The 25,051-nt window shown below is 45.7% G+C and overlaps 1 protein-coding gene across 1 annotated transcript; it reads right to left on the reverse strand.

Annotated features, from left to right (window-relative positions):
- Positions 1 to 3,720: 3,720 nt before the first annotated feature.
- LOC129849591 (semaphorin-5B-like) lies at positions 3,721 to 23,121 on the reverse strand (the record flags this gene model as incomplete). The annotated part of the gene is made up of 9 exons (XM_055916398.1): positions 3,721 to 5,728; positions 6,936 to 7,141; positions 8,939 to 8,977; positions 9,194 to 9,343; positions 9,674 to 9,844; positions 13,239 to 13,478; positions 21,353 to 21,578; positions 21,900 to 22,047; positions 22,978 to 23,121. Coding segments are annotated over 9 exons (1,510 nt in total), but the record flags the coding sequence as incomplete, so codon positions are not given.
- Between the last annotated feature and the right edge of the window lie 1,930 nt (positions 23,122 to 25,051).

Consider the following 25,051-nt stretch of genomic DNA (forward strand, 5'->3'; position numbering starts at 1 on the left):
CTTCCTAGTGATGTAGTGAGGCTAACTGAATGATAGTCTTTACAATGGAGTAATCAACCAAGCTTCCTAGTGAATGTAGAAGGGCACAGTTGACAGATGTTTGGCACCAAAGTTAATTTTTATTTAATGTACAATATACAAAAATATAGAGTACCAAAAAATTCACAGTGTCTAAAAGGCAGTGATTAAAAAGTCTCAATTCACAAATCCTACAAATGTTTGTAGTTCTGGAAAAGAGCAATAACTTGTGAGCAGGACTACAATACCCAGCTGACAGTACCACCTGGTTGATTGCGTAGAAGGGTGCAGAGCCCTCCGATTGGTGTTTTTCCAACATGCAACAGCAGCATGTCCAATCACGATGACAAAACGAAGTGAATGTGTCCTGTGAGTGTCCACAACGATGAATGTACAGTAATTTCTTTTTTTCTTCTTTTTAACACACTCTCTCACAGACAGACACACACAGACACACACTTAAACTCATTGAAATACATGAAGAGGGTTGTATCTTGAGATTTGAGGGTAACAGATACCATGGCAGCTAAACCTATGTGTGGCTACATTACAGGGCTGAACATTAATCTACATAACATCTAGCCTGGTCCCAGATCTGTCATTACTACATTACATTGCTGCAGATTATGTTACATAACATCTAACCTGGTCTCAGATCTGTCATTACTACATTACAGGGATGAACATTATGCTACATAACATCTAGCCTTGTCCCTGATCTGTTTGTGCTCCTGCCAACCCCATTGGTCATTGTCAAGCCATGTGACAATGAGTGATGAGGGGTACAGCACAAACAGACTGGCACTCACATGAAATCCAGGATGGAGAACAACTCAAACCTCGGTTACTGACAGGTACAAACCTCCATCTCCTTCTTTATATTTACAAAACATATGCATTTTTACAACTAGAAGAAAAACACAGAAAAACTATACAATATACATTTTACAAACCATACTGACTTTAGGTTTCATTGCCTTTAGCATGGAACAGCATCTATGAACAAATTAAGATTTGCTGTTTAAGAAAACATGACTTAACATTCATCGAATGGAGAATGAATAGTTTGAGAACCTTCACAGTAAACTTCCAGACTCATTATCATTTAGGTGAAGATGTCCTACCATCAGCTCAGTATCATTTAGGTGAAGATGTCCTACCATCAGCTCAGAGTCATTTAGGTGAAGATGTCCTACCATCAGCTCAGTGTCATTTAGGCGAAGATGTCCTATCATCAGCTCAGTATCATTTAGGTGAGGATGTCCTACCATCAGCTCAGTATCATTTAGGTGAAGATGTCCTACCATCAGCTCAGAGTCATTTAGGTGAGGATGCCCTACCATCAGCTCAGTGTCATTTAGGCGAAGATGTCCTATCATCAGCTCAGTATCATTTAGATGAAGATGTCCTACCATCAGCTCAGTATCATTTAGGTGAAGATGTCCTACCATCAGCTCAGAGTCATTTAGGTGAGGATGCCCTACCATCAGCTCAGTATCATTTAGGTGAAGATGTCCTACCATCAGCTCAGTATCATTTAGGTGAAGATGTCCTATCATCAGCTCAGTATCATTTAGGTGAAGATGTCCTACCATCAGCTCAGAGTCATTTAGGTGAAGATGTCCTACCATCAGCTCAGTGTCATTTAGGTGAAGATGTCCTACCATCATCTCAGTATCATTTAGGTGAAGATGTCCTATCATCAGCTCAGTATCATTTAGGTGAAGATGTCCTATCATCAGCTCAGTATCATTTAGGTGAAGATGTCCTATCATCAGCTCAGTATCATTTAGGTGAAGATGTCCTACCATCAGCTCAGTATCATTTAGGTGAGGATGTCCTACCATCAGCTCAGAGTCATTTAGGGGAAGATGTCCTACTATCAGCTCAGTATCATTTAGGTGAAGATGTCCTACCATCAGCTTATATGGGGCTCAGATCGGTAACATGAACAACTTGAATGACTAGAAGAGATAGGAGTTGATCATCACTACTCTAATACCATCACATTGATCACACTCTCCACACTCACATCACACTCTCCACACTCACAGTAACATATACAACAATGAATGGCCCAGCAAGACACACACACACACAGTATGGCTGGTGTTACTATCTTCTTCTGCAGATGATTACCATAACATGATCCAGTATTGTGATCCAGTAATGGGATCCAGTATTGGGGTCCAGTATTTGGATCCAGTAATGGGATCCAGTAATGTGATCCAGTGGAAGCAGTGCTGAGTGATCCAGTAATGTGATCCAGTATTGTGATCCAGTGGAAGCAGTGCTGAGTGATCCAGTATTGTGATCCAGTGGAGGAGGTGCTGAATGATCCAGTATTGTGATCCAGTGGAGGAGGTGCTGAGTGATCCAGTATTGTGATCCAGTGGAGGAGGTGCTGAATGATCCAGTATTGTGATCCAGTGGAGGAGGTGCTGAGTGATCCAGTGGAAGCAGTGCTGAGTGATCCAGTATTGTGATCTAGTGGAGGAGGTGCTGAGTGATCCAGTGGAAGCAGTGCTGAGTGATCCAGTATTGTGATCCAGTGGAGGAGGTGCTGAATGATCCAGTATTGTGATCCAGTGGAGGAGGTGCTGAGTGATCCAGTATTGTGATCCAGTGGAGGAGGTGCTGAATGATCCAGTATTGTGATCTAGTGGAGGAGGTGCTGAATGATCCAGTATTGTGATCCAGTGGAGGAGGTGCTGAATGATCCAGTATTGTGATCCAGTGGAGGAGGTGCTGAGTGATCCAGTGGAAGCAGTGCTGAGTGATCCAGTATTGTGATCCAGTGGAGGAGGTGCTGAATGATCCAGTATTGTGATCCAGTGGAGGAGGTGCTGAATGATCCAGTATTGTGATCCAGTGGAGGAGGTGCTGAGTGATCCAGTATTGTAATCCAGGTGATGACCTTATCTGCCACCATTCAATACACATTTCTTCATAGCAACATGACAAACACATTTCCCTTCGGCATGATGATGAAACAGTGCCCTTACACACCAACTGTATTCATCATGCTTCACGTCAAGGTTTGGTATACAGATCATTTCCCACATCCATAGACATTTCCAATTGGATGCATCCATTTATCCATTTGAAGGGATGAGGGTGGTGAGACAGCTATCCATTTGAAGGGATGATGGTGGTGAGACAGCTATCCATTTGAAGGGATGAGGGTGGTGAGACAGCTATCCATTTGAAGGGATGAGAGTGGTGAGACAGCTATCCATTTGAAGGGATGAGGGTGGTGAGACAGCTATCCATTTGAAGGGACGAGGGTGGTGAGACAGCTATCCATTTGAAGGGATGAGGGTGGTGAGACAGCTATCCATTTGAAGGGATGAGAGTGGTGAGACAGCTATCCATTTGAAGGGATGAGGGTGGTGAGACAGCTATCCATTTGAAGGGATGAGGGTGGTGAGACAGCTATCCATTTGAAGGGATGAGGGTGGTGAGACAGCTATCCATTTGAAGGGATGAGGGTGGTGAGACAGCTATCCATTTGAAGGGATGAGGGTGGTGAGACAGCTATCCATTTGAAGGGATGAGGGTGGTGAGACAGCTATCCATTTGAAGGGATGAGGGTGGTGAGACAGCTATCCATTTGAAGGGATGAGGGTGGTGAGACAGCTATCCATTTGAAGGGATGAGGGTGGTGAGACAGCTATCCATTTGAAGGGATGACGGTGGTGAGACAGCTATCCATTTGAAGGGATGAGGGTGGTGAGACAGCTATCCATTTGAAGGGATGAGGGTGGTGAGACAGCTATCCATTTGAAGGGGTGAGGTTGGTGAGACAGCTATCCATTTGAAGGGATGAGGGTGGTGAGACAGCTATCCATTTGAAGGGATGAGGGTGGTGAGACAGCTATCCATTTGAAGGGGTGAGGTTGGTGAGACAGCTATCCATTTGAAGGGATGAGGGTGGTGAGACAGCTATCCATTTGAAGGGATGAGGGTGGTGAGACAGCTATCCATTTGAAGGGATGAGGGTGGTGAGACAGCTATCCATTTGAAGGGATGAGGGTGGTGAGACAGCTATCCATTTGAAGGGATGAGGGTGGTGAGACAGCTATCCATTTGAAGGGATGAGGGTGGTGAGACAGCTATCCATTTGAAGGGATGAGGGTGGTGAGACAGCTATCCATTTGAAGGGGTGAGGGTGGTGAGACAGCTATCCATTTGAAGGGATGAGGGTGGTGAGACAGCTATCCATTTGAAGGGATGAGGGTGGTGAGACAGCTATCCATTTGAAGGGGTGAGGGTGGTGAGACAGCTATCCATTTGAAGGGATGAGGGTGGTGAGACAGCTATCCATTTGAAGGGATGAGGGTGGTGAGACAGCTATCCATTTGAAGGGATGAGGGTGGTGAGACAGTATTGCTGAGTCTTAGCTGAGTATCTGGGTTGTTCAAAATACATGGTTTTTCTCAAAATGGCTCCTTTTTACGTCGACTCTGAATCGCCGCCATTGTCATTTTTGGGTGTCGGTGCAGGTAGTTACAGGATTATAAACCCCTTCAGAGGCCATTGCCACGTCCCATTTGGCTCCCTATTCCCTAAATAGTGCACTCCTTTCAACCAGGGCCCATTGGGCTCTAGTCAAAAGTAGTGCACTATATAGGGAATATGGTGCCATTTGGGACGTACCCAGGAGTCCTTGGGCTGATCAGATGAAAGCAGTACCAGCCCCTCACTCTCTTTCCCTCTCTGTTAGTCCACACTGCGGGAGCACCTGACCATGAGGCTATTCTGATGCAGTGTGTCCAAACAGACAGGTTGGTGAGCAGGAGATGACAAACGTTCCCATACTGTCAGTGTCATTGAGCTCTGCATTTTCACCATCATAAAGTAGGTTTTTAGAGCTGGAAGGTGTATGGTCAGCATATTCCGGTACGGTATCCTTTGGGAACGGTTGACTTTGCTGTCTATATCGAATACAAACCAGCCACAATGTCTTATATTCTCCTCAGATCAAATGTGAAGTCTGTGGGTTTTTGTGATATACATGATCTGATACCGTAGGGTTTTACAGGAGACTTTTAACAGTGTTGTTTTAGAACAGATTCCACAAGTAGTGAATCTCCATACTGAACCATAAGGCTGCTACAGCCCAGCTCCCTCATAAGACTCCAACTCCCAGCATTCCACATGGTCCAGTCTACTTCCCCGTCTTGAGATGAGTTGCTGTACTGCACAGTAGAGTAGAAAAACAACGTCATAAAACAGTCATATCAACTGAACAGTCACAATGATACGAAAGTGTTGTCCTGTTGGTTGACAGGGACAGTTCAACCTCCGTCCGCACTGCTGATTGAGAAGAACGTGCATGGTTCAGACCTTGAGAGGACACACCCAGTTCAAGGGTCTGCCCGGTCGTTAACACAGCTCCCCCTCACTGTAGCAGAGTACACACTCAACTGAGGAGAGGAGAGGAAATGGGGAAGGGTCTGGGGTGCAGGAGTGTTTCCAACTTCCCATAGAGAAGAGAGTTGGAGGGGGGGGGGGTCCTGTCTCAACTGTGGTGCATATAGTTCCTGCAAGGTGAGTCGGGGTGGAAGGGGTGGTCGTATTTGCCCAGGGGTGCAGGGTAGTAGGTGGTGGTGTAAACGTTATTCTGGGGGAGGGAGGGGAGGGGCGAGAGGGACGAGGGGAAGAAGTTGCAGCTCTCGTCTGGGAGAAGGTTGTTCTTGTTCAGCGTCTGTGGAAGACAGAAGGGAACACAACAGGGGTTGTTCAGTAGCTGCAACATGGGAGAAAACGTTTCAAAAGGCAGGAGGCGCAACCTGATCTCATCCAATGAGAAAGCAAATTTTTGTTTCCAGTTCCACTTCCCTGCAATGCCCTACTGTACCACCCACTAACACTCAGGGAGAATCTCTCTCCTCGCCTCCTTCTCAAAACCCATTGGAGGAGAAGGTCAAAGGGGCGGGACCTCTGGCTTTGGGTTTTGAGACGGCGAGGACGCAAGGAGTACGCAATTGAGATTCTCTCCCACAGTTACATCATACTGTATCTTCACACACAGAGCCGATCAATCACACACAGATAGTATAATACATCAAACTGTATCAACAAGTAGACACGATCAATCACACACAGATGGACTAACGATCCCTTTCGGGGGTCTCAGCCAGACAAACCATGGTGGTAATTGCTGGTAACGATGGAGAGAGGCAGACACGGGAAGGACATGAGGGAGTGTGTGTGTGTGTGTGTGTGTGTGTGTGTGTGTGTGTGTGTGTGTGTGTGTGTGTGTGTGTGTGTGTGTGTGTGTGTGTGTGTCTGTGTGTGTGTGTGTGTGTGTGTGTGTCTGTGTGTGTGTGTGTGTGTGTGTGTGTGTGTGTGAGGAGACAGCCAGAGAGCAGACGTTAGTTAATTAATTCAAGTAATGGCTCGATTAATCAAACACAGCTGTGTGAGTCTCGCCCTCCTTTCTGATAGGTTAACAGGCTAATGAACACATTAATAAAGAGTGGGAGGCAAACAGGTGGTACATCACTGGGACATCACAAGGGCAGGACGGACGGACACACAGCTACAGCTACTGTCTCTCTGCCATTCTACCAAAGAGCAAAATAGGCAAAATAAGACAAGCAAGGACTACAATGACCTGACCATTTGAGGTCTGATATTTGGTATTTGAAGCAGACCTACGTTCAAATAGTATTTACTTTCTTTCAAATTCTTCATCTGTGCTTGATTGGGCTTGCCTGATGCAATGGAACCAATGGAAAAATTCCAAAAGTGCAAACCCCACCCATCTGGCACTCCAGGCAGACTTAATTAAAAGTATTTGAAAGAAAAACAATGTTATCTATCTGAACCTGCAGGTCTGACTCTGCCCTAACGGATTGTTCCATTCCCTGTCTGTAAGGGTGGGGGATAGGAAAAGTGGAATACTCCACCTTGAACTCCATGGGGGTGTACTTCTCGTTCTTTGGCGTCGTGTTGCCCTTATAGCTGAGGTGGTTGGGCGTGGTGGGGTGGATGACGGCTGACTCCTGGGAGGGCTTGTGGAGTCGTTGGCAGTAGGCGTAGACCAGGACCGACAGCCCCACCGCCGCAAAGAAACATAACGCTCCCGTGGCCATCAGGTGGAACAGAGAGAAGGCTGGTAGGAGGAAAGAGACAGAGTTTGAATAATATTTACTCCATTAATTTTTATATGTTCCAATATGTTTGCTTTGGCAATGTAGTCTTGTTCCCAAAAATTGCGAGTTCAAACCTGTTTTGAAGGCTAAGTGCAGCTAAGCTAGTGATCAGTGCCTTATCTGTGCTTGATTGAGCTTGCCTGGCTAAATGGAACATTTCTAAAAGTGTGAACCCTGGTCATATAGCACTGCAGCCAGGCTAGAGCGGAAGCTAAAAGTTCTGGAAAGATTACAAATAGTATTTGAGCCCAGGTCTACTAGCAACATTGCAATAGCTCCATAATGTTTTTGTCATGAGAGGATCTGCTCAAAAGACCAAGAATCATACTGAAACTAAAGCCTTGTTCGCACGCCTTAAGACTAAAATTAGTTCTTCAAATCTGTTTTGGAATACTGACTGTCCAAACAGCAAGTTACAAGTGACCAAATCAGATTTGTGTGTGTTCAGACAGCAGTCATTTGCTGATGTTGCTATGCTAGTTGTCATAGTAACGACAGATGTGTGCGCAGTGGTGTAGGCTGATTGGTGGTGGTGCTCGTGCTTCCTATCACTCAGAAGTTATGTAGCAAGCTAAGGTGACAACAATGCCTCCCTGTTTAGAATTTTCAAATTCATAGTGGAAGTACACTTTTTTTTAAACCTCAAAGTATAAGATGATCCAACTTTCAAAACTAGTCCTTTTCGGCTAGCCACAGCAGTCAGCAGGCTAGCCATAGCCGTCAGCTAGCTAGCCACAGCCATCAGCTAGCTAGCTGTTTAGCTTTTTAGCACATTCAGTCATTTGTTTTTAAATCAACAAGCTAATTAGCTTCGACATGGTCTTGTCAAAACTGTCAACCCACTAGCTAGTAAGCAACAATTTATACCAAATAAATCAAATTTGACCGTTCAGACAGAAGTTGCACCGGCAGGAATCAGATTTGTATCTGATTGCAAACCACCTAAAAAGGTGGTTTGAAATATGGCTTTAAATATTTGATTCCATGTACTTTTTGGCTGTTCAGACTGCAGGAAAAATAACAGATTCAGATCAGATATGGAAAAAAATTGGATTTGAATCACTTCAAACTGCCAATGTGAACAAGGCTTTAAGGCTCTATTAAATCAGATCCGCTTTAGCCTCCATCCACTTAGTGGTTGTTTTGGCAGTGTCAGAGTTGGAACCGCGTTACAGCTGTCAGATCCACAAGCGGCTCCTGGCATCATTCCTAAAGCAGACATTGCCATTGGCTGAACGGTGTCGCATTAAGAGAAATCCCATGCAGCCTTGTTAAGAAGTTTTAACACTGGAATGTGAGATGTAATCTACACCTTGATCAGGCTGATAGAAATCCTCATTATTTTGTTTAATGATTTTTGATTTGAGTGCAATTATTTCTATATAGCCTACACTTTCTCATTCTGAACTTGTAATGCGAGTGGGAAGGGGTGTGGCTTCGTGACAATGGTCAATAGCAGCTGCTCCCTGATTTGACAGCTCCAACACAGTTACACCTCCGACACCGCCAACATATCAGCTGTGGGTATTTGCTATCGCCGGTTAACGCTTGATCTGACTGAATCTAGGCCTAAAGCTTTTAGGAATGACAGCATTGTGTGTAATTAGGGTGGCGATGATTCATTTGTGATGCAACGGGAGTGGGAAGGGCGTAAGAGGAGAGGGGGAGGAAGGGGGTGACGAGAGACACGCTCCATGTCCTTGGGGTCCCTGTAACCCCCCACTGGGATGGGGGGGGGATTCTCATAATTCACTTACCCCCACAGCGCTGATCGTTATCCTGTCCAGGCAGAACGACTGCAGAGAAAAATAGAGAGAAGAAGAGGAAAGAAATAGGGAGGAACCGAGAGAGAAACAGACTGTTACTGCAATGCACAATTCAACCAGCCAATAGAGTCAAAGCTCCCCACAATCACAGAGTACCACTTTCTGCAGCAAAACCAACCAATCACTGCCCATAAAGTGATGGTCAGCTGGCTATTTAGCAGTATGTTCAAAATGTTGGGGACTGACCTGGCACCTCGGGGGGCTGGCAGGGCCTGCTCGCGGTGGCATTGCCCTGACACAGGCTGGGGTCTGCGTCCCGTTCCCCACACTCCCTGCTGCGATGCTGCAGCCCCTCCTCGTCACACTCCCCCCACTCTGACCACACCAGCCAGCCACCTGGAGGAACAGCGGAGGAGGAGTGGAGGGGGTTGGAGGAGAGACAGGAGAGGGTGGACGGAGAGAAGAGAGGAGGATGAGTTGTTGTTCCACTATAAGTCAAAGCAAAGCCACAGTGAACTCAACATAGCAGCTACATAACCTTAACATGACTTATGCACCATCATTTCAATTAAATTAGTTACTTTGAATGGTCAACATTTTTAAAACAATATTTGAACGAATGCTGCAAATATGTGTACCTGTGCAGGCTATGATTTGAATGTTGTGTATCTGTGTATGACTGAGTGCTGCATATCTGTCATCTGTGAATCTGTTCATTCTGCATACCTTCACAGGTGTGTGTGTTGCACAGGGCCTCTTCAGTGTGCAGGCCGATGCAGATGTCTCCTCCGTTGGCGGGGGCAGGGTTGCTACAGGTACGGGTACGCTGGTAGTGCCCACCTCCACAGGTGGCAGAGCAGTGAGACCATGACGCCCAGCACGACCAGGTTCCTTTCACTGGACACACACACACACCAAACTTTTATAGAAAATATAAAAGGTTAATATCCTGTAGCCCTTCACAGTCAGTTTACAGGTTGAAAAGGGCTGATTGGACACTGATAAGCACCTGCATTGGAACTCAGTGGCTGTATAGTAACGTGTTATACAGCTCTGGCTCTGCGCTTCACAGGTCTGTATGGGTTTTGACTGAGAGACGTGCACCACGCGCAACAAGAAGTTGCCCCCCATCCCTCCAGATAATTAGGCAACTTTTTCACATTTGTTGTTGTCTGAGTGAGGAGAATGCTGTAAATGACGAGGACTCGATGTATTTTGAAAGAGGATACATTGAGAATTATAATAAATACCGCTTTGATGTCATACAAGCAAGCTAAACACCCGTGAGTCCAAATGCGCACTTCACATTTCCATATCATAAAACTCATGTCATATAGTGTCAACGTTTATGATCACTATGTTGATGTACAGTTAGTTACAAGATGACATGGCGTTATACCCTGGGTTGTCCTGAACAGAATGAGCCTATGTTTGTTACATTGTGAGAATGTGCCGTGGACCACGCACCAGAATACATTCATGACCAGTGATGGAAAAAGTACCCAATTGTCATACTTGAGTAAAGTAACGATACCTTAAAAGAAAACGACTCAAGTAAAAGTGAAAGTCGCCCAGTAAAATACTTCTTGAGTAAAAGTCTAAAAGTATTTGGTTTTAAATGTACTTATGTATCAAAATTAAATGTAATCGCAAAAATATAATTACAGTTGAAGTCAGAAGTTTACATAGACTTAGGTTGGAGTCATTAAAACTAATTTTTCAACCACTCCATACATTTCTTGTTAACAAACTATAGTTTTGGCAAGTCGGTTAGGACATCTACTTTGTGCATGACACAAGTAATTTTTCCAACAATTGCTTACAGACAGATTATTTCACTTATAATTCACTGTATCACAATTCCAGTGGGTCAGAAGTTTACATACACTAAGTTGACTGTGCCTTTAAACAGCTTGGAAAATTCCTGAAAATTATGTCATGGCTTTAGAAGCTTCTGATTGGCTAATTGACATCATTTGAGTCAATTGGAGGTGTACCTGTAGATGTATTTCAAGGCCTACCTTCAAACTCAGTGCCTCTTTGCTTGACATCATGGGGAAATCAAAAGAAATCAGCCAAGACCTCAGAAAACAATTGTAGACCTCCACAAGTCTGGTTCATCCTTGTCTGGTTCATCCAAATGCCTGAAGGTACAAATCTGTACAAACAATAGTACGCAAGTATAAACACCATGGGACCACGCAGCCGTCATACCGCTCAGGAAGGAGACACGTTCTGTCTCCTAGAGATGAACGTACTTTGGTGCAAAAAGTGCAAATCAATCCCAGATGGGGACAAAGATTGTACTTTTTGGAGAAATATCCTCTGGTCTGACGAAACAAAAATAGAACGGTTTGGGCATAATGACCATCATTATGTTTGGAGGAAAAAGGGGGAGGCTTGCAAGCCAAAGAACACCATCCCAACCGTGAAGCACAGGGGTGGCAGCATCATGTTGTGGGGTGCACAAAATCGATGGCACCATGAGGGAGGAAAATTATGTGGATATATTGAAGCAATATCTCAAGACATCAGTCAGGAAGTTAAAGCTTGGTCGCAAATGGGTCTTCCAAATTGACAATGACCCCAAGCATACTTCCAAAGTTGTGGCAAAATGGCTTAAGGACAACAAAGTCAAGGTATTGGAGTGGCCATCACAAAGCCCTGACCTCAATCCTATAGAAAATTTGTGGGCAGAACTGAAAAAGTGTGTGTGAGCAAGGAGGCCTACAAACCTGACTCAGTTACACCAGCTCTGTCAGGAGGAACGGGCCAAAATTCACCCAACTTACTTTGGGAAGCTTGTGGAAGGCTACCCATGATGAAATAAATAAAAGCTGAAATAAATCACTCTCTCTACTATTATTCTGACATTTCACATTCTTAAAATAAAGTGGTGATCCTAACTGACCTAAGACGGGGAATTTTTACTAGTATTAAATGTCAGGAATTGTGAAAATCTGAGTTTAAATGTATTTGGCTAAGGTGTATGTAAACTTCCGACTTCAACTGTAGGTATCAAAAGTAAAAGTATAAATAATTTCAAATTCCTAATATTAAGCAAACCTGACGGCACGATTTTCTTGTTTTTTACATTTACGGATAGCCAGGGGCACACTTCAACACTCAGACATAATTTACAAACTAAGCATTTGTGTTTAGTGAGTCTGCCAGATCAGAGGCAGTAGGGATGACCAAGGATGTTCTCTTGATAAGTGCATGAATTAGACAATTTTCCTGTCCTGCAAAGCATTCAAAATGTAACTAGTAATTTTAGGTGTCAGGGAAAATGTATGGAGTAAAAAGTACATTATTTTCTTTAGGAATGTATTGGAGTAAAAGTAAAAGTCAAATATAAATAGTAAAGTACAGACACCACAAAAACGACTTAAGTAGTACTTGAAAGTATTTTTACTTAAGTAACACCACTGTTCATGACTCCAATCTATGCACACCAAAATGATGATCTGCTTCTCTGAATTGCCTTGTGAAAACCTAACATATTTTATAATTTAGCAAGTCATGTTGGCAGTAGAACAAGCTTTCAAATGATGCCCATCTGACCCGGATTGTGAATTATAATGGACTGTTTTTGGAATGCGAAAACAACAACAGTAGTTGTGTGAAGGCGGGGATGCAGGGTTGTGTTCCAAACAAAACAACAACAGTAGTTGTGTGAAGGCGGGGATGCAGGGTTGTGTTCCAAACAAAACAACGAGGAGAGCTAAAAATAGCGCCTTAAAGTTGAAGACACTTCTTTGAATCTTTTGATTTTCTTATCAACAAATGCGTTAAAAAGTACAGTAAATGTAAAATGCACATAAATTGGATTCAGTCTTGTGTCAGGTGTCCTCAACTTTAGTCATCATTTTCCCATAATCTCCAAACTGTTCCTTTTTAATTGCTACCATGGTTTTGCATATGCTTTCCATATTTCTTCTGTAAGAAACATTTCAATTTAGCCCAATCCATAAAGGCCCACGAGTGTAAGGGGTTAACTATTTATCCAGATCCAGAGGTTTTTAACATGTTTTCAGCACATGAAAACAAAACATTTGATTCATGTTTATTAGACCAGTTTGTTTTTCACTACAGACTTTTAAAGACAATTTACGCTTCGACAGCTTTTACCATGAATGCGATCTCCGAGAACGTGGGGGAAATTGCCTTTAAAAGGCTATTGCCGGCTTTGAAGGAATCCCAATCTCGGTTCTACACTGCCCGTTAAGGTAATCGGTCAGTACAGTATTTGAGCAGATATAGAGAAGCACTGGAGTAGTCGGTGTCTTACCTGGGCAGGGCTGGGAGTTGCAGTCCTGGTACTCCACTGGGGACCCACTACAGCCACTGGGGCTGCTCTTGCCCTCGGCTGAGGCACAGGTGCGTTTGCGCGTGCGGAAGCCTTTGGCACACTCCTGGGAGCAGGTCGACCATGTCTCCCAAGGCGACCACCTGGTGCCACCTGGTTGTCGGAGCAAAGGTCGACCACTACTGCCTCCTCCACTGGTCCTGACCAAGTCTTCAACCAGAGCTGAACCACACAGAGACACACATATACTCATACATGAGACATTACAACACAAAAGGTGATTTACAATATTATTTTTACTTCTCAAAGTCAAAAATATTTATTTATTTATTTATTCAACCTTTATTTAACCAGGTAGGCAAATTGAGAACACGTTCTCATTTACAATTGCGACCTGGCCAAGATAAAGCAAAGCAGTTCGACACATACAACAACACATAGTTACACATGGAGTAAAACAAACATATAGTCAATAATACAGTGAAAAAATTTTTAAAATAAGTCTATATACAATGTGAGCAAGTGAGGTGAGATAAGGGAGGTGAAGGCAAACAAATATATGTATAAATAAATAAAAATATAAATGGCCATGGAGGCGAAGTGAGTACAACACAGCAAGTCAAATAGAAACTAAAAAAAACACTGGAATGGTTGGTTTGCAGTGGAAGAAAGTGCAAAGTAGAGACAGAAATAATGGGGTGCAAAGGAGCAAAATAAATTAATAAATAAATACAGTAGGTGAAGAGGTAGTTGTTTGGGCTAAATTGTAGATGGGTTATGTACAGGTGCAGTAATCTATGAGCTGCTCTGACAGCTGGTGCTTAAAGCTAGTGAGGGAGATAGGTGTTTCCAGTTTCAGAGATTTTTGTAGTTCGTTCCAGTCATTGGCAGCAGAGAACTGGAAGGAGAGGCGTCCAAAGGAAGAATTGGTTTTGGGGGTGACTAGAGAGATATACCTGCTGGAGCGCGTGCTACAGGTAGGTGCTGCTATGGTGACCAGCGAGCTGAGATAAGGGGGGACTTTACCTAGCAGGGTCTTGTAGATGACCTGGAACCAGTGGGTTTGGCGACGAGTATGAAGCGAGGGCCAGCCAACGAGAGTGTACAGGTCGCAGTGGTGGGTAGTATATGGGGCTTTGGTGACAAAACGGATGGCACTGTGATAGACTGCATCCAATTTATTGAGTAGGGTTTTGGAGGCTATTTTGTAAATGACATCACCGAAGTCGAGGATTGGTAGGATGGTCAGTTTTACAAGGGTATGTTTGGCAGCATGAGTAAAGGATGCTTTGTTGCGGAATAGGAAGCCAATTCTAGATTTGACTTTGGATTGGAGATGTTTGATGTGAGTCTGGAAGGAGAGTTTACAGTCTAACCAGACACCTAGGTATTTGTAATTGTCCACATATTCTAAGTCAGAGCCGTCCAAAGTAGTGATGTTGGACAGGCGGGCAGGAGCAGGCAGCGATCGGTTGAAGAGCATGCATTTGGTTTTACTTGTATTTAAGAGCAGTTGGAGGCCATGGAAGGAGAGTTGTATGGCATTGAAGCTCGCCTGGAGGGTTGTTAACACAGTGTCAAAAGAAGGGCCAGAAGTATACAGAATAGTGTCGTCTGCGTAGAGGTGGATCAGAGAATCACCAGCAGCAAGAGCGACATCATTGATGTAAACAGAGAAGAGAGTCGGTCCAAGAATTGAACCCTGTGGCACCCCCATAGAGACTGCCAGAGGCCCGGACAACAGACCCTCCGATTTGACACACTGAACTCGATCAGAGAAGTAGTTGGTGAACCAGGCGAGGCAATCATTAGAGAAACCAAGGCTGTCGAGTCTGCCAATGAGGATGTGGTGATTGACAGAGTCAAAGGCCTTGGCCAGGTCAATGAATACGGCTGCACAGTATTGTTTCCTATCGATGGCGGTTACGATATCGTTTATGACCTTGAGCGTGGCTGAGGTGCACCCATGACCAGCTCTGAAACCAGATTGCATAGCGGAGAAGGTGTGGTGGGATTCGAAATGGTCGGTAATCTGTTTGTTGACTTGGCTTTCGAAGACCTTAGAAAGGCAGGGTAGGATAGATATAGGTCTGTAGCAGTTAGGGTCAAGGGTGTCCCCCCCTTTTGAAGAGGGGGATAACCGCAGCTGCTTTCCAATCTTTGGGGATCTCAGACGACACGAAAGAGAGGTTGAAGAGGCTAGTAATAGGGGTGGCAACAATTTCAGCAGATAGTTTTAGAAAGAAAGGGTCCAGATTATCTAGCCCGGCTGATTTGTAAGGGTCCAGATTTTGCAGCTCATTTAGAACATCAGCTGACTGTATTTGGGAGAAAGAGAAATGGGGAAGGCTTGGGCGAGTAGCAGAGGGGAGGGCAGTGCTGTTGTCCAGGGTAGGGGTAGCCAGGTGGAAAGCATGGCCAGCCGTAGAAAAATGCTTATTGAAATTCTCAATTATAGTGGATTTGTCGGTGGTGACAGTGTTTCCTATCTTCAGAGCGGTTGGAAGCTGGGAGGAGGTGTTCTTATTCTCCATGGACTTTACGGTGTCCCAGAACTTTTTTGAATTTGTGTTGCAGAAAGCAAATTTCTGCTTGAAAAAGCTAGCCTTGGCTGTTCTAACTGCCTGTGTATATTGGTTTCTGGCTTCCCTGAAAAGTTGCATATCACGGGGGCTGTTCGATGCTAATGCAGAACGCCATAGGATGTTTTTCTGTTGGTTAAGGGCAGTCAGGTCAGGAGAGAACCAAGGGCTATATCTGTTCCTGGTTCTAAATTTCTTGAATGGGGCATGCTTATTCAAGATGGAGAGGAAGGCATTTTAAAAAAATGACCAGGCATCCTCTACTGACGGGATGAGATCAATATCCTTCCAGGATACCCCGGCCAGGTCGATTAGAAAGGCCTGCTCGCTGAAGTGTTTCAGGGAGCGTTTGACAGTGATGAGTGGAGGTCGTTTGACCGCTGACCCATTACGGATGCAAGCAATGAGGCAGTGATCGCTGAGATCTTGGTTGAAAACAGCAGAGGTGTATTTGGAGGGCAAGTTTGTTAGGATGATATCTATGAGGGTACCCGTGTTTACGGAATTGGGGTGGTACCTGGTAGGTTCATTGATAATTTGTGTGAGATTGAGGGCATCAAGCTTAGATTGTAGGGTGGCTGGGGTGTTGAGCATGTTCAAATTTAGGTCGCCTAGCAGCACGAGCTCTGAAGATAGATGGGGGGCAATCAGTTCACATATAGTGTCCAGAGCACAGCTGGGGGCAGAGGGTGGTCTATAGCAGGCGGCAACGGTGAGAGACTTGTTTTTAGAGAGGTGGATTTTTAAAAGTAGAAGTTCAAATTGTTTGGGAACAGACCTGGATAGTATAACAGAACTCTGCAGGCAGTCTTTGCAGTAGATTGCAACACCGCCCCCTTTGGCCGTTCTATCTTGTCTGAAAATCTTGTAATTGGGGATGAAAATGTCTGAATTTTTGGTGGTCTTTCTAAGCCAGGATTCAGACACGGCTAAAACATCCGGGTTGGCAGAGTGTGCTAAAGCAGTGAACAAAACAAACTTAGGGAGGAGGCTTCTAATGTTAACATGCATGAAGCCAAGGCTATTACGGTTACAGAAGTCATCAAAAGAGAGCGCCTGGGGAATAGGAGTGGAGCCAGGTACTGCAGGGCCTGGATTCACCTCTACTCACCAGAGGAACAGAGGAGGAGTAGGATAAGGGTACGGCTAAAAGCTATGAGAATTGGTCGCCTAGAGCTACTAGAGCAGAGAGTAAAAGGAGGTTTCTGGGGGCGATAAAATAGTTTAAAGGAATAATGTACAGACAAAGGTATGGTAGGATGTGAATACAGTGGAGGTAAACCTAGGTATTGAGTGATGATGAGAGAGATATTGTCTCTAGAAACATCATTGAAACCAGGTGATGTCATCGCATATGTGGGTGGTGGAACTGAGAGGTTGGATATGGTATAGAGAGCAGGGCTAGAATCTCTACAGTGAAATAAGCCAATAAACACTAACCAGAACAGCAATGGACAAGGCATATTTACATTAAGGAGAGGCATGCCAATCGAGTGATCAATAAGGGTCCAGTGAGTAGAGGTTGGTTGGGGTCGTGGCGATCCAGACAGCTGGCCGGGTATATGGCTAACGGTAGCAGCATAGGATGGAGGTCTGTTTGTAGATACCTCGTGCGTTTCCGTCGGTAGGTTAGTGGGGTTCCGTGTAGTGGGGTTCCGTGTGGTAGAGGGGATCAATCCAAATTGGCAAAATAGATAGTGACCCAAGGAAAAAAATAAAATAAATAAATAATAATAATAATAATAGTTGTCCGATATACTTGTTCAAATAGCAGCCGATAAGACAGCTAACGATTAGCGGGCCTCAGATGAGCGTTCAGGTAACGTCGGGACGGAGGTGCCAGTTGGATAAATCCCTCGGGCAGATAACGTCGGCAGTCAGTCGCGGCAGTCAGTCGTGAAGGCCCGGTGGGGTTCCGTATCTGCAGCAGCAACAAAAGAAACGGGTTCGGATGGTGATGGAACTCCTCAGCTGGCTAGCTCCAGAATGATTTGAGTTTGCTCCGGGGTCGACGTAAGCCAAAAGTCACACGGTTTGCAGCTAGCTAGCTGCGAAATAAAGGTGCAAGTGTCCAGAGCCTGCGGCTGGAATCCGGGGAAACTGAGAGAAAAAGAGTCCCGGAATGCTCCGGTCCGAGTCGCGTTGCACAAAAGTGCCGGTAGATTATCGAGCTAAAGGAATAGCTGATGACCACTAAACGTGGGCAGCTGAAACACCAACGCTAGCCAGCAAACCGGCTAATTTCGGGGCAGCTACTGATTAGCTTCTGGCTAGCTATCGGAGTAGCTTCTGGTTAGCCTTCAGGCTAGCTTCTGAATTAGCCCCTGGCTATCTTCCACGATGGATTTTCAGATTGAGGTAAATATTACTTTTTGTAATTGGTGAAGCGGGTTGCAGGAAAGCTTTTGCAGGAAAGCTTTTGTAGTTCAGTTCTTGGATAATAAAATAAATAAAAGATATGCGAAGAAAGGTGTAAATATATATATATATACAGGACACGACAATACGGAACAGAAAAAGACGTCTGAACTGCTAAGCCACCTTGGACGAAAGATGTTATATGTTGTTTTCCTAATGGTATGGTAGGAGAACAGCTCTGATAAACAATGGTCTTCTGTGACCTAAAGCTTGGCAATGAAATAACTGACAATGTGCTGGTTCTAAGAGTGCAGAGGCTTCCTTCCTCATTACATGGTATGATAGTAACCTGTGCAGTTAGAATCTGGGCCAAACATTCAACCGTGGGGTAAAATCTGGGTTAATCGGTTCCAGATGAACTCTTTGAAAAGGTAAAAAAAAAAGCAACACGTCACCTAAATTATGGAAATGACTTCAATAATGAATTGAAAGCTTTTTATTTTCTGTCTGTGTGATTTGAAACCAGGGCAGCAGTAATATTTCATACGGTTCATGTTACTGTGAGGCCAGATGTCTCCTCTTGAGTCTAGACAGCGCCCCTGTGACACAGTGTTTAGACCCAGTGACAGCCTGTGACATGGTGTTTAGGCCTGGTGACAGCCTGTGACATAGTGTTTAGACCCGGTGACAGCCTGTGACATTGTGTTAAGGCCCGGTGACAGCCTGTGACATTGTGTTTAGACCCGGTGACAGCCTGTGACATAGTGTTTAGGCCCGGTGACAGCCTGTGACATGGTGTTTAGGACTGGTGACAGCCTGTGACATGGTGTTTAGACCCGGTGACAGCCTGTGACATGGTGTTTAGGCCCGGTGACAGCCTGTGACATGGTGTTTAGACCCGGTGACAGCCTGTGACATTGTGTTTAGGCACGGTGACAGCCTGTGACATTGTGTTTAGGCCCAGTGACAGCCTGTGACATGGTGTTTAGACCCAGTGACAGCCTGTGACATGGTGTTAGACCCAGTGACAGCCTGTGACATGGTGTTTAGACCCAGTGACAGCCTGTGACATGGTGTTAGACCCAGTGACAGCCTGTGACATGGTGTTTAGACCCAGTGACAGCCTGTGACATGGTGTTAGACCCAGTGACAGCCTGTGACATGGTGTTTAGACCCGGTGACAGCCTGTGACATTGTGTTTAGACCCGGTGACAGCCTGTGACATGGTGTTTAGACCCAGTGACAGCCTGTGACATGGTGTTTAGACCCGGTGACAGCCTGTGACATTGTGTTTAGGCACGGTGACAGCCTGTGACATGGTGTTTAGACCCGGTGACAGCCTGTGACATGGTGTTTAGACCCAGTGACAGCCTGTGACATGGTGTTTAGACCCAGTGACAGCCTGTGACATGGTGTTTAGACCCAGTGACAGCCTGTGACATTGTGTTTAGACCCAGTGACAGCCTGTGACATTGTGTTTAGACCCAGTGACAGCCTGTGACATGGTGTTTAGACCCAGTGACAGCCTGTGACATGGTGTTTAGACCCAGTGACAGCCTGTGACATGGTGTTTAGACCCAGTGACAGCCTGTGACATTGTGTTTAGACCCAGTGACAGCCTGTGACATGGTGTTTAGACCCAGTGACAGCCTGTGACATGGTGTTTAGACCCGGTGACAGCCTGTGACATAGTGTTTAGGCCCGGTGACAGCCTGTGACATGGTGTTTAGGACTGGTGACAGCCTGTGACATGGTGTTTAGACCCGGTGACAGCCTGTGACATGGTGTTTAGGCCCGGTGACAGCCTGTGACATGGTGTTTAGACCCGGTGACAGCCTGTGACATTGTGTTTAGGCACGGTGACAGCCTGTGACATTGTGTTTAGGCCCAGTGACAGCCTGTGACATGGTGTTTAGACCCAGTGACAGCCTGTGACATGGTGTTAGACCCAGTGACAGCCTGTGACATGGTGTTTAGACCCAGTGACAGCCTGTGACATGGTGTTAGACCCAGTGACAGCCTGTGACATGGTGTTTAGACCCAGTGACAGCCTGTGACATGGTGTTAGACCCAGTGACAGCCTGTGACATGGTGTTTAGACCCGGTGACAGCCTGTGACATTGTGTTTAGACCCAGTGACAGCCTGTGACATGGTGTTTAGACCCAGTGACAGCCTGTGACATGGTGTTTAGACCCGGTGACAGCCTGTGACATTGTGTTTAGGCACGGTGACAGCCTGTGACATGGTGTTTAGACCCAGTGACAGCCTGTGACATGGTGTTTAGACCCAGTGACAGCCTGTGACATGGTGTTTAGACCCAGTGACAGCCTGTGACATGGTGTTTAGACCCAGTGACAGCCTGTGACATTGTGTTTAGACCCAGTGACAGCCTGTGACATGGTGTTTAGACCCAGTGACAGCCTGTGACATGGTGTTTAGACCCAGTGACAGCCTGTGACATGGTGTTTAGACCCAGTGACAGCCTGTGACATTGTGTTTAGACCCAGTGACAGCCTGTGACATGGTGTTTAGACCCAGTGACAGCCTGTGACATGGTGTTTAGACCCAGTGACCACACGGTTGCTCTGTTCTCTGCAAATTGTCGCAAACACATCCTCTCTATCTGCCTTGCTTCACATGGAGCCTGTCTTAAATATGCATGCACACACACACACACACACACACACACACACACACACACACACACACACACACACACACACACACACACACACACACACACACACACACACACACACACACACACACACACACACACACACACCCGTTTAGTTACTGTCAGCAGGAGAGGCGTTCTGCCTGCCTGTCTGACCTTTAAATCAATGAGAGGCTGTGGACTGTGACACCTACCCCACCCCAGGGAGCCTGTCACTGGGTACGACCGCTCAGATCGTCCCGCCCCAGTGAACACAGCATGGGTAATCCCAGCTGGCCGGTTAAAAACCACAGCCCACTGCATAACATTAGAGGCTTAGCATGCTTTCCTGTCTGTCTGTCTGTCTGTCTGTCTGTCTGTCTGTCTGTCTGTCTGTCTGTCTACTTGGTTCTTTAGAAGGGGAGTGGAAAGGTGTATGGAGAAAGTGTGTGAGTGTATGTCCAGTATATATGTATGAGTGGGACGGCCTCAGACTTACCTTCAGTCTCACAGGTGGCGGTGCCGTCGTTGGGGCAGACGCGGGTCTCCACCTTCTTCTTGCCCAGCTGCAGCTGATGAGGGTCTGGAAGGAGGGCCCTGCAGGTGTAGCGGGTCCTCTGCTCCTGGCGGGCCCCGTCCTGGGTCACATTCACCGGCATCCAGGGGGTCCAGGGGGTGTTGCGACGGACCTCCGGACACGCCTCCAGGTTACAGGTTTTGTACTCCTAAGGGAGTGTGTTTTAGGGAAGAAGAGAGAGGAGAGAGGAGAGAAGGATGTAGGGAAAGGAGAGAGGATATGTCAGTTTCAACCTGACTGTTCATCCTCTGGCTATGATAAATGAATAATGAAAGATGCCATTCACTAGATCAAATAAGGGTGTTATCTGTGAGAAAGTAGTAGTAAAGGATGCCGTTGGGGTGCAGTGTGTGTGTGTGTGTGTGTGTGTGTCTGAGTGTGTCTGAGTGTGTCTGAGTGTGTGTGTGTGTGTGTGTGTGTGTGTGTGTGTGTGTGTGTGTGTGTGTGTGTGTGTGTGTGTGTGCCGTACCAGAGCACATCCTGGGCAGGTGTTCCCCTTCTCACAGCTCCTGACCCGGGAGTGGACCCCTCCTCCACACTCTGCACTGCACTGAGACCAGGAGCCCCAAGACGACCAGAACACAGGCAGGGGACATGGGCTCTTCTCATTGCACAGCCTACACACACACACGCACACGCACACGCACACGCACACACGGTAAACCTGCAGTCCTACTCTTTCTGCCTGGTGGTCTCTGTAAGAGAAGGTGAACCACTGCTTTACAATATGTGCACCATTTCAGGACTTTGCAACGCTGAACCAGGGTCTCCTGCAACGCCACAATACTTTGTTAACCTGCTGAGCTAAAGCTGAGGGCATTAGCTTGGGCAGCTAACGTAAGTCTTCAGTAAGGTTACTCATGACACAAATCTCGTCTGTCACTAAGCATATGATGCAAGATGGGAGAACAGCTGACTGAATGTACACCTGACTGAATGTACACCTGACTGAACCTGACTGAATGTACACCTGACTGAATGTAAACCTGACTGAATGTAAACCTGACAATGTACACCTGACAATGTACACCTGACAATGTACACCTGACAATGTACACCTGACAATGTACACCTGACAATGTACACCTGACAATGTACACCTGACAATGTACACCTGACAATGTACACCTGACAGAATGTACACCTGACAGAATGTACACCTGACAGAATGTACACCTGACAGAATGTACACCTGACTGAATGTACACCTGACTGAATGTACACCTGACTGAATGTACACCTGACTGAATGTACACCTGACTGAATGTACACCTGACTAAATGTACACCTGACAATGTACACCTGACTGAATGTACACCTGACTGAATGTACACCTGACTGAATGTACACCTGACTGAATGTACACCTGACTGAATGTACACCTGACTGAATGTAAACCTGACTGAATGTACACCTGACTGAATGTACACCTGACTGAATGTACACCTGACTGTATGTACACCTGACTGTATGTACACCTGACTGTATGTAAACCTGACTGAATGTACACCTGACTGTATGTACTGCATTGAGTCCCTCTGTCTCACCTCTCGTCTCGGCCTTGTCCCACACAGACACGGCCCCCATGCCGGGGTGAGGGGTTGTTGCAGGAGCGCTGGCGCACCTCGTACCCGATGCCACAGCTGGTGCTGCACTGACCCCAGGAGGACCAGGGGGTCCAGCCTCCGTTCCTAGAGGAGACAGAGAGACAGACAGGGAGAGACAGACAGAGAGAGACAGACAGAGAGAGACAGACAGAGAGAGACAGACAGACAGAGACAGACAGAGACAGACAGAGACAGACAGAGAGAGAGAAACTCAGAACAACTGGGAAGACACACAGAGTCACCTAAAACTCTAACCGCCTAGTCTATTGTAAACTCTAACCGCCTAGTATATTGTAAACTCTAACCGCCTAGTATATTGTAAACTCTAACCGCCTAGTCTATTGTAAACTCTAACCGCCTAGTCTATTGTAAACTCTAACCGCCTAGTCTATTGTAAACTCTAACAGCCTAGTATATTGTAAACTCTAACCGCCTAGTATATTGTAAACTCTAACCGCCTAGTCTATTGTAAACTCTAACAGCCTAGTATATTGTAAACTCTAACCGCCTAGTCTACTATAAACTCTAACCGCCTAGTCTACTGTAAACTCTAACCGCCTAGTCTATTGTAAACTCTAACCGCCTAGTCTACTGTAAACTCTAACCGCCTAGTCTATTGTAAACTCTCTGAAAGCAGAAGAATAGAAGAACAGAACAAACATTGCTGAGTCTACATGTGCTTGTCTGGGAAGCTGACTGGGCTGAGGCATAAAAAAAATCCACCTAATTTGTTTAAGTGCTTCAGGCTGATGGAGCTTCCCTTCTAATTAAATTGGTGCTTCCTGTAAAAGACTATTTAATTTCAGCACCTCTGTCTCTCTCCTGCATAGTAACACAGTAAAGTAAGCAACAAGAAGCCACCAGTGAAGACCGTAATCTCTCTAATAACACACACACACAAACGCACACACACATGTTTGTTTTACTATTGATTCCCATTCAAAATCCTATTATCCCTAACCCCAAACCCTTAACCTAACCCTAACCCTATCTCTCAACCCTAATCCTAACCCCAAACCCTTAACCTAACCCTAAACCTATCTCTCAACCCTAATCCTAACCCAAACCCTTAACCTAACCCTAACTCTCAACCCTAATCCTAACCCAAACTCTTAACCTAACCCCCTAACCCTCTTAACCTAACCCGCGCCGACAGAAACAAACATCTTTCTGGTAAGAAGAGGGGCGGGGGGGTATGCCTTATGATTAACGAGACGTGGTGTGATCATCATAACAACACACAGGAACTCAAGTCATTCTGTTCACCTGATCTAGAACACCTCACAATCAAATGTCGACCGCATTATCTACCAAGGGAATTCTCTTCGATCATAATCACAGCCGTATATATTCCCCCCCAAGCAGACACATCGATGGCCCTGAACGAACTTTATCTGACTCTTTGTAAACTGGAAACCACACACCCTGAGGCTGCATTCATCGTAGCTGGGGATTTTAACAAGGCTAATCTAAAAACAAAACTCCCTAAATTCTATCAGCACATCGATTGTGCTACCAGGGCTGGACATACCCTAGATCATTGTTATACTAATTTCCGCGACGCATATAAGGCCCTCCCCCGCCCCCCTTTCGGAAAAGCTGACCACGACTCCATTTTGTTGATTCCAGCCTACAAACAGAAACTAAAACAACAAGCTCCCGCACTCAGGTCTGTTCAACGCTGGTCCGACCAATCTGATTCCACGCTTCAAGACTGCTTCGATCACGCGGATTGGAATATGTTCCGCATTGCGTCCAACAACAATATTGACGAATATGCTGATTCGGTGAGCGAGTTCATTAGGAAGTGCATTGACGATGTCGTACCCACAGCAACGATTAAAACATTCCCAAACCAGAAACCGTGGATTGACGGCAGCATTCGCGTGAAACTGAAAGCGCGAACCACTGCTTTTAACCAGGGCAAGGTGACCGGAAGCATGACCGAATACAAACAGTGTAGCTATTCTCTCCGCAAGGCAATCAAACAGGCTAAGTCCCAGTACAGAGACAA

This window comes from Salvelinus fontinalis, unplaced genomic scaffold (genome assembly GCF_029448725.1).
Source record: "Salvelinus fontinalis isolate EN_2023a unplaced genomic scaffold, ASM2944872v1 scaffold_1545, whole genome shotgun sequence".
Lineage (NCBI taxonomy): Eukaryota > Metazoa > Chordata > Actinopteri > Salmoniformes > Salmonidae > Salvelinus > Salvelinus fontinalis.